Source organism: Solanum stenotomum, chromosome 3, assembly GCF_019186545.1.
Source record: "Solanum stenotomum isolate F172 chromosome 3, ASM1918654v1, whole genome shotgun sequence".
Lineage (NCBI taxonomy): Eukaryota > Viridiplantae > Streptophyta > Magnoliopsida > Solanales > Solanaceae > Solanum > Solanum stenotomum.
The window spans coordinates 9,769,824-9,781,185 of NC_064284.1; the positions used below are offsets into that span (position 1 = coordinate 9,769,824).

The 11,362-nt window shown below is 29.8% G+C and overlaps 1 protein-coding gene and 1 non-coding gene across 3 annotated transcripts; one reads left to right on the top strand and one right to left on the bottom strand.

The window, feature by feature from the left end:
- The first annotated feature begins 5,798 nt into the window (after positions 1-5,798).
- On the top strand, positions 5,799-8,502 carry LOC125859678 (zinc finger protein SHOOT GRAVITROPISM 5). 2 transcript variants are annotated; one of them, XM_049539472.1, is made up of 2 exons: positions 5,799-6,039; positions 7,938-8,502. In XM_049539472.1, exon 2 carries the CDS (start codon positions 7,972-7,974, stop codon positions 8,488-8,490), a length of 519 nt encoding a protein of 172 aa, XP_049395429.1. In that variant the 5' UTR covers positions 5,799-6,039; positions 7,938-7,971; the 3' UTR covers positions 8,491-8,502. The 2 variants fall into 2 exon arrangements, with proteins under 2 accessions (XP_049395429.1, XP_049395430.1); XM_049539473.1 differs by having other exon boundaries at positions 7,943-8,502.
- Positions 8,503-10,678: 2,176 nt separating this feature from the next.
- On the bottom strand, positions 10,679-10,750 carry TRNAP-UGG (transfer RNA proline (anticodon UGG)). The gene has a single exon. It is a non-coding gene; the product is annotated as a tRNA-Pro (tRNA).
- Between the last annotated feature and the right edge of the window lie 612 nt (positions 10,751-11,362).

The window sequence follows — 11,362 nt, forward strand, 5'->3', positions numbered from 1 at the left end:
ACAAGTTAATTTTTTTTAGCCAATGATCAATTGGAAATAATATTTTTATCTATAAAAATAGGAACATGCATTCCTTTTCGAATTTTTGCACCTTTAATTTTGTTTACAAATTGCCACTTTTAAATGTAGTTAATGAGTTCTTGAATCGTCTTTGGAATTATTAACAATATATAAATGTACTTTGGCATATTGCCTTTTCTAAGGTGGCGTTATCTAAATCACAAGATAATTATATTAATAGCAACAACACATAAAAAGTACCATCTTTTTTCTTTTAATTTTCTCCTTTCTCCCAACTCAACCAAACAAGGATGAAAAGATTGACTCCTTTATTTTTTTTAATTTTATCTTAGAAAGGCCACTTTCATTTGACTTGATTTTCAATTATTTCAATTATTTTTCCATCTTCATATTGTCCCTAGTTATCTCCTTTTATTCCAACTACAATGGATATTATTGATTTCTCTCTAACTAGGCCCTTGGACTTTTATACCTAACGCCTCATTTCTTGTCCTAGACAAATTAATGAGCTCATTGATTAATATATATTCAACAATTACTTATAAAACAAAATTAATCATTATATCTTAGACTATAAGTAATTATTCCAATTATTGTAAGTTGTTAAACGAGGATTCATATTTTAGTTAATTAATGATGTAATGGTTACATCCCACATCTTTCTCAATTTTTTTTAAAAATCTTCATCTTCATGTCAAAAATCAAATAATTACACCAAGAGAATTGTGCGATGCTATATAAAGAAATTTTCATTTATCTCTTTTCATCTGATGCGAGACTCTTTAAAAATGTTTTCTGTTTTAAAAAATGAAAATAATTTAATTTGGTGGGGGCAGCTTACACCTTGCTCCATAACATGTAAAACATTCCTATCTTCCATTTCTATCTTATAAGCACTATTCTCGAGATGTCATATTTTGAGGATAAAATAGATACTGTGTTGTTCTCTTTTACTTAATTAGTTCATATATTAGAAATAAAAATTTTCTTTGACTTGTCTACATTAACAAATTAATAGAGTACAATATTGCATATATAGAGGATACATATTGCTTAATCACAGTAAAACGTTACTTATTAATGAAGAGGACATATAAACACTATTTACTTTGACCTATTATCGATCATTATAGATATTTGTCGAAGATCAACAAGCTGTCTAAACTTGTCTTGTGATTTATATTGATATTGTTCTCGTCTTGTGTTTTGGTTATCACATGACTTTATCTCCATGTTATGCAATGCTTCCTCTTCTACATATTTTATTTCTTTCCTTCTATATGTTCTATTTGAGTTATATATTTGAGTCTGAATTTTTTCAAAAAATGTCCTCTCTGTTAGATAGTGATAAGGTCGTAAGGATACACATATCTACTCTTTTAGATCCCACCTTATGGGACTATAGTGAGTATATTGTTATTATTGCCAACAAAGCCACACTTAAATATATTTAGATAGAGGCAAACTAGTGTGCCAATTTTCTAGTAAATGAAGAACATAATCATGAAACGACTTTGATACTCTAGAGTAGTAATGCACTTAAAAACACATTTTTTTTTCCTCATAGCAAACTTAAGTCGTATTGCTTATAAATAATTTTAAAATCTTTATTTAGTTTGTCTTTTTGTCATCCTTGGTAATTTTTTCCTTCTCTTTCGAACTTATAAGTATATAATCTTAGTAACTCAATTGATCGAGTACGTACGGAAACTTTCAAACTTTTTTGAGTATATATAATTTAAGAAATATGGTTGTTAATTTGATGTTAAATTAAAGTTGAAACCAAGTCTGGGGGTAAGCACATGATGAAACAAAATGGTGGAAAGCCACATGGAGAATGGACCCACAGATATAAAGGTTCCAAGCAGTAGATTCTGCAGAACCAAAAATAATTACTATATATATATATCATGAAATTCATCATCTTCATCATTTCATTTTCTTGTGCCACCCTCCCACGTGCCATCGATGGATCAAATAAAGTTAGAGATCCATCAGTAGCTACCTTTATTCATTTGGTATATATGTAGAGCCCCGACAACTTAACCCTACCAATAAAGCTACTCTCTTCAAACCTCTCTCTATCTTCTATAAAGTTACTATACTACTACTAACCCCACCCCCACCCAACATTGGACCCTTGCCCCCTGTTCCATAGACCAATTCAGGATTTGAAGACTTCAGGTACATTAAGATTATCTTAAATTTGAATCCATGTATCGTGGGTGATTGCTTTAGCTTGTACCAGCAACACAATGAGAAATCTATACTCTTCATGGGTGCACAGTTAATTATATCCTAATTTATGTCAGTTTTTCAAGATAGATATACATCTATACACATAATTTTTTCTGAAGTTAACGAGTGCACATGCACCCCACCCTATATAGGGTGGGTCCGCCTCTTCCAACAACGTAGTCATATGCATTGAAGGATGATCAGTCGAATATTTTTCCTCAAAAAATTATATTAAAATAAATTATTCTTCATATGTTTATTATGCATGTTAATGAAATTTCTAATTTCCACACTACCCTAAGCTCCATCTTCAATATAGGAGAATTAGTAACAAAAATTAGTACACATACAACACTTCATGCACGTGTGAATCTCATTATTACTCTCTCACCAAACGTTTCAGTATTAATTTATGAGCTTAAGTAGTTAGCTGATTAAAAAAAATGAATGCTTTTAGGTGTTGGAAATGTTTTTATAAGTTGAAAAAGTTGTTTGACGTACAAAACATTTAACGTTAGAAAGATTTTAAAGAAATCATAACTCATATTCAAAAATGTGATATAAACAGTCTATCTTAATGTGCGGCACAAACAATATTAACTGTTGAGGAGAGTAGAGTAGACATATGTGTTAATTGTTACAAAATAGTTATGTTTACTATAAATAAATGTTTAAATTCTGGTATTTGAAGTATGAGAATATTGTTGTGGAGTTGTACAGGCCACACATATAAAAGAGACAGAAACCAGAAAGAGAAGACTATTCAACTTATTAATACGATGAATGTGATTCATCGACGAGGTGACACTTGACATCACTGTTTCCTCAGCTGACATGAACAAACGCTATCTATACACACTCCCCCGTTTCACTATTTTTCTTTTTAATGGAAAAATTATCTAAATATACTGTTTATTTTATTATATTTTTTAAAATTTTCAATCATTTGAAAAATTACAAAAAATCACTCTCTTCTATTTTTGGATATATCACTTTACACGATATATCGGAAAGTTGAGTGATATATACGAAATCGAGATGCGATGTATTTGAAATTGGGACGTGATAATTCACAACGTTTTTGGAATGTATCCGAATTCCACAAAATTTAAGATTTTTTTGGAATTTGAAAAAAAATATGAATAAGATGTAATTAATTCTTAACACTATAAAAATCTTAAGCATATTTAAGATAACAAATTTCATTCATACCTAGACAAATGACACTGCATCATCAATTAAAACCGAATGAATGACGAAACTTATTCATTCGGGGGCGGAATGATATTCTGTTTAACCCTCTCAGTAAGAAATTATATGATATATATAAAATAATTTTTTTGACTTATACAAATTTTGAATTTTCTAAAATACTAAATTAGAGGTTAGCTTGATCATTTATATAAGAGGATTCAAAATTCACTTTAAGGTTCACTTTGAATTCCGTTAATTCTCTTATAACGTAGTAAGTACTAATTAGTATATTTGCAATGTAACAAACTTAATTAAATTAAATGGTAATTTTTTTTCCAGTAGCACACACTTGGTGGGAGTATAATCATGAAGATTTTGCTGTCATAACTAAATCTTGCTAGTTGTTCTGATGGCTACGTTGCTTAAGAACGAAATTCAACATTCCACGTTTATGTTTTTGGATAATGTGGAAGATACTTATGAATTTAATTAATTTAATATTACTTTAGTCACTTTAAGCACTTCATTCTTCTACACTAATTTTAAAATGTTAAAAATATTCTGGCAAAATTACAAAAATCACATACTTTTAAGGCAAAATTACAATCTATCCCTTAAAAGTTTATAATTACATAAATCCCTCAAACGGATACAATAATATAAGCGCTGATACATTAATCGTTAAGTAAGATACATTACATTTTATACATGATACACTAATATGATGCACGAGATACAATAATATAAGCGCTGATACATTAATCTGATGCGCGAGATACACTAATCTGATGCGTAAAAATGAGGAATTTTGGAGATTTGTAAAACTTATAGGGGATAATGGTAATAAGTAAACTAAAAGGTGGAATTTCTGTAATTTTTCCAATTCTTTCTCCAGCAATAATAATAATAATAATAGTAATAATAATAATATGTACTCCACCAATCCCAATTTAGATGTCTGATTTAAATTAGTATCAATCACTATTAAGATAAAGATCAATTTAAGTTTTATTAATTATTTTATCTATTCCGTATCTTTTGTCACTTTCCGTTTATAAATATCTGAAAACATTGTCACGTTCCTAAAAATGGTCACTTCTTAATGGGTTTATTAACTTTTAACTTATCCATTACGAGTTTATTTAAGGGACATGAATAACTTACTTTTGGACTTTTGGGATTACTTGTAGTGTAATAGGTGGAAAAAGGATAGAAATGTAACACCAAAAAGGTTCTTTACTTTTAAAAATTGTTTCGAAAAATTAATGTGACAACTAATATAAAACAGAAGGTGTATATAAATGGAATAAGATTCAAACACAGGAGATATAAGTGTTGAATTTTTTTCACATTTAAGGAACAAATATTGAAAGTTTAAAAGATTGGAAAACTATATATAAGGTTTAGAGATCCTAAGACCTTTGAATTATTTTTGTACATCCTTAATCCAAAATGGATACTTAATATATATCACACTAGTTATAAGTATATTTGAGATGACTTGGCTTAATATTTAAAAATACAGATCCGTCTCTTCTACATTTTCCATTTCTCCAATTTCTCAAAAGCGTAAAGAAAGAACTTCATGTGTTAACATAAGACTCTTATAAACAAATGTACAATAAGACATCTAATTAGGTCCAGAAGAAATAATTCCTCTTCTTATTAACTATATTTTTTGTGTTTATTCATTTGATATTGAAGTTGATTGCCCGACCTAATTTCTATTCCTCCTTAATAGTCCGAATGAAGCAGGATTTTCTAGTCTCAAGATTCAAACGCAAGACATCTAATTAAACAGGAAAGAATATTGATAATAAAATTTCATTAATTGAAAATAATAAGAAATTATATATTGAAAAATGAACTTGAGGATAAGATAGAGCCGGAACTAGTCCATGAGTTCAGCAGAACATAATAACTTTAATGTAAATTATATTAAAAATGCACTTAATATGTAAAATTTAAACTCACAAATTCAAAATCTTAACTTCGTTTAGACTAGAAAAGGGAATATATACACCTTATGTATTGTGTGGGGTGGAGGGTCGGATGAGGTGACCCACAATTGTGCTATAGTACATTCACTTTTTTCCTGAAATTTGTAATTACATTTTTGGTGCTTTGTGTACGTCCACTTTAACCCATGCAAGTAGGTAATGCCTTTGTCTCTCCCACTAGCAAACCATCCATGTGGTTTTGTGTATATATATGTCATACAATTACTACTAGTCTTCTACTACTATATATCACTCACACACACATATATATAATATATACATACATATACATGTGTGCCCCCCTAACCCCCCACCCCCCAAATATTTGTTGTCAAAATCTATCGGTTTCAAAAGTCGTTTTCTCTTTGTTGTTTCTCATTCATTCATTTTCTCCTCCATAACGTCTTGTAAAAAAAGTTTTAAGTCCTTTTTTTAGGGCTTCCCAATTATTGTCTTCAATTTTGTTCATATACCTAATTCCTTACCTTCACAGTCTGATCATTTCAAGCTTTCGAACAGAAAAAACGATTAGTACATATATCTCTCTCTCTTTATACGAATTCATTGAATACTGAAACCCACAAAGGTACTATTTCATCATTCATTCATTCTTGGCTTTTTTCGTGCTTTATAGAAATTATTGTTGAAAAGATTTTATCTCAGTTCTTTAATTTTGATTGTATTCTTGTGCATCATATTGATCGATTGATTACTAGCTACGTACAAAACATATATTTTTGTGAAATTAATATGTAGCTAGTTACCAGTTTTCTGTTCAATTCCAATTTATAAATCTTTTAGTTACTTACCAGAAAGGGAATTTTTTTTTTAGTGAAGAATAAAGGAAATTGCATTTTCTTAGCTACTCTATGCTTTTGACATTCTTTTGTTTAGGTCAAATAAAAGATTTATAGGGACCATATACTATAATTTTTGTAGGTACTACTACTGGAGTGTATCTTTTCTAAAAGTCATGACTGTATAATTAATGGATCTATGTGTCACATATATATGTTCTTTAATTGATCTCAACTCCGGTTTACTCGTTTCTGATGAGAGGCAAATTCAATATTTAAACTCTGTCTTCAATTTTTAAGATTTTTAGGATTAAACACATTGTATTTTTAAATGAACCAGGCATACGTCTCTCTGTAAGATATAGTGATTATCAGAACATTTTTACTCAGAAAATCTTTGGTGATTTATTGTTAGACTTATATAACTTAAGGAATGTTATTTTTCCATTTTTCTCGTTTGATATTTTAGAGAACTATATATATGATTCTCATACATCTGCTCTAATGATATCACTGAAACTATTATCAAAAGGAAACTAAATCCATAGAGTTAAAAGTCAAAATTTAGTGGTATTCTTTAAAATATTTTATACTTTGGCAAATTTCATGCACTCAACAAGCACAAGGTAAATTCCATTTTCTAGTTTGGCTAAAAAAATTTGGTTAACTAAGGCAAGCACAGTCTAGAATTCCAATTGCATTATTTGTCTGTTCTATCATAGCTTCTCTATCCCATTTGATTTGACGCTATCGTTTGGTTGGAAACTAGTTATCCCTGGTTAATATGTTTTCCTGCTTACATGTTATCCACCAGGTATATGAGATAACTTATAGTATGATCCCATCACTATAGTATAAATGGTGGGAAAAAATAATCAACAGACTACCTAATATCTTCAACCAAATGCATGATAAAATAGTTCTACATATTGTCCCTGAGATTATTATACTTTATACTTCATACTAAACGACTTTTCAAGGTAATAGTTTGACTAGTACTGTATAAATTCTAAGTAATGAAAGAACTAGTTTGAAGTAAAACATTATCATGCCAAAACATAAATATGATTAGTTAGATAGATTTGAATTATAGAAACATGCATATATAATACTATTACAAGTAGTATTAACAAGGAATTTGAGTATCTAAAATGAAAAGAATGTCATAATTGGTACAGTTCATTTTCTTTGTTTCATATGACAAAAAAAGAAAAAAAAAATATGTAGCTGCATTTCATTTTGACCTACGAAACTCTACATTCATCATCAGTTGGTACTGAAGATATAGCTAGAGCCTAGAGTAGATGATAGGACCAAAATGAAATGTAACTAGCTAGATTTTTCTTTTTTGGGTATCCTCTTTAACCTTCTTTCTGGTAAGATACAAAAGAATAATGCAATGATCTATACATATGTAGTAATTATTTGTTGGATAAAAGTTATAATTCAAATTCTTCAAAAGTTGAACTTACCTTTTTCCTTTTTTTTTCCCCCATATAATAACAATCTGGTATCTTAACCTAACTAGCTTGACTAATCCAAATTCGCACCATATATTCCTTATTAGAGATTTTTTTTCATTATCAAAATCCAAATGAAATTAAAAACATCTAACTAAGAATGAAGGAATTATCCATCCCAAGACACTCCTTGTTCGTTACCCTAATTCTTTGTTTTTTGTTTTGAGAGCAGCATCACTTGGAGAGAGAGGGGGCTTAATAATGGAAGATGACCAAAAGGAGCTACATTTTCTGTCTACTCAACAAAATGCAGCAAATTCGTCTTCGTGGCCATCAGATTCGTCGGGTAACATGGAATCAATTGAACCTCCTTCGTTAGACCTACAACTGTCAATCAGCGTACGACGACCAATAAAACCACCATCACATCATAATAATCAAGGTATCTTAATTCGACCTGCAATTAACCACGATCACAATCACTACAGTACCGATGTGCGGTTCGACTCGGGCTACGTTGAAGCGCTTAAATGGCAAGCCGCAGAGCAAATCCGGCTAGCAGCCATTGAAAAAGCGTACGCCGAACGTGTTAGGGAGCTTACAAGAAGAGAAATAGAGATGGCTCAGTCGGAATTCGCACGTGCGAGGAGTATGTGGGAAAGGGCAAAAGAGGAAGTTGAAAGAGCAGAAAAGTTGAAAGAAAGAGCAACTCGTAGGATTGATCCTACGTGCATGGAAGTTACTTGCCAGTCTTGCAGTAAAAAATTTCGACCTCATTAAATCATTAATATTATTATTATTATTGAAGGGGAAAATAAAAATAAGATGTTAATTAATATTATGTATTCTTTTCTTTTGCTGGGAAAAAACTTGAAAGTCGATTATTAATTAATAATTTGATGTATGATTTATAATTCTTTTGTTTTCTCTTCCTCCATATGACTAATTGATATTATTAAGTTATGCAGTGACGTATAATTATATCATGGTTAATCTAGCAGAATTTGATATATGTATGATTCTTCCTTTTATTGAGGTAATGTAATCTTCATAATATTGGAAACATGAATAAGTTATTTCAGAATCAAAAAAAAAAAGCGATTTTTCACACTCACAATGTTGTATTTGGCGGCTGAAGAAGCATCGGACATGTTACTCATAATACCCTCTGAATGATTAGAATAAGATAAAATATGAAGATAAGTTTTGTACTCAAATAAATCAAAAAACAATGCCATTTGTTCTTTTGAGTTGTTAAATGAACAATAAATTAATCTCATGTATGTTAACTAAAATACCGAAAAATGTTGGAGAAGTATGAAGAAGAACACCAAACTAATTGAATGCTTTAAATATGTACGAAACGTTCTCCTAAAAGCGATATTTGCTCCTTTTCTGGCATGAAACTGATATGAAATTGTGTGTAAGTAGTTTTATTTGTTGAAAACAAGAAGATTTCTGATTTTCAAATACAGAATTTGGCAATATTGGGGAGAAGACAAGACTAAAAAGATATATTTACACAACTTCTCATTCACAACATTTGATTTTTTATTTTATTTTACAACATTAATAAACAGGTAGCAATTATATTTTAGTTAATATTGTAAGTTATATATATGCCATTGTTAGCACCGTCCTTTGATTCAATAAAGCGATTTTTTTTGTTTTCTCGATCTATGTTATATAGTTTGATAGTTTCCCACCCTATAAAAATATGCGTATATATATCTTTTTAGATTTAACTTATGAAATTGCACTGAACATATTATGTTATTGTAGTTTGACTTTGAAGGTACATTTTTTACTTTTATATATTTTGTAGATCTAGTTATTATGATAGGTAGTGATGCAATCCTCCTAGGAGTCTCTGTTAATAAGTAGATTTGCCTGAGTGTCATGTATCATCATAAAATTGAATGAATATATGGTCCTATTTCACTTTTCAGCAATCAATTGTATTTTGTATGTTATTTAATTAAGATCGATGGTCATGATTATAACACTGGCTTACTCATCAGTACTTTATAAACTACGTACAAATAGTTTGGCTATATATATATCCGTGAAAAGAAAGAAAAAAGATTCACCTTCATTTATAAATGTTTCAATTATTTAAGTTTCACCTAAATTTAAGTGCTTAAATTAAATACACCTTCGGCATCGGATATTCCAAATATCACTTGGAGTTAACTTAAATGTTTACACCAATTCAATAAAATATACATGATATATTTCAGATACATAGACCTAATTTTTTTCCGAATAGTCATCAATATATAAAAGTGACAAAATAGAGTGCACCATGCACCCAAAATTGTTGTCTTCATTGGACCGCATAAATCAAAGTGTACCAACTCAAACAACTCTATCTTCCAGGAGGGTTAGACTTAAAGGACAATCTAACAAAATTAAGTTTTGACTTAATCATAATAAAGTAGTATGATTTAGTTTAAACACCGAATACGGAGAATTAGACTTGATATTTTTGATATATGTCCCTTAATTTGATGTTATGTGTTAGGAAGAGAATGAATGAATGACAATAGATTCTTGTTTTACAAATGATGCTTTCTGGATAAGCCAAGATTTATAGACAACATTTTCTGGTCATTGATGCTTTTTACTCTCCATACATATATTTGCATTCATTCAAACTTATATTTGTCTTTTTCCTTTTAAAGCCTGGAATACCATGATTTCTGACATTGACTGCCTCCCTTCTTCTCATTATTTATTTATTTCTTGACTGGTCAAATAACATAACACCACAAGACAAATATATAACATCAAAACTTGCCTACACCTTTTCTGTTCAGCCAAAATTCACAGGTTAAAAAAAAATAAATCACAAACAACTCAAAATATGCTGTTACTACTACTTTTGGAGGGTTGAAATAGTGCAACATGTGAATAATTAAAAACTAACAAATAAAAAATGAAAAAAAAATAATATTATTATTTAAGTGGGGCATTCCGAGAATCGAACTCGGGACCTCTCGCACCCAAAGCGAGAATCATACCACTAGACCAAATGCCCTGCCGTGTTAATAAATTTCGGGTTATAAGTATATATAATATTTACTTTTACTAAAAATCCTTTTAAATTCTTAACTATATATGTAATCTAATAAGTGGGTAAGAAAGAAGGTGGTGCGTATACCTGTGTGAAGGTAGAAAGACTGTTTCCAATAGACCTTCAACTCAATTAAAGCATAGCAAAACTCAAATATGTAAAGCAAATACAATAGCAGAAATTCATATCGTAAAACAATGAAGAGAACAATAGCAACCAAAAATAGGAAGCAAAGAAACCACAAGTAATACCACAATCAAAGAATGATATAGTTTATAAAAGTAACAATAACAATTTTCTACCTACTAATTTTGTACCCTAATTTCCCCTCCTCCTTATCTTCCTATAATATAAAATCAGTCTTGTCATTAGTAACTATACATATGTGGAATGTCACGTCATGTCTAATCACCTCGGTAAGTGAAGGAGAATATAACCATTGAAAATAAAGAAGAATTTTAGAAGGCAATTAATGGTTTCATATATGACCCATTTATGTAGATCTTCAGTATCATAGTAGTTCATCCATTATGTAGGATTGCAAGGAGGAAACGCAACAAAAGAGGTAACAACAAA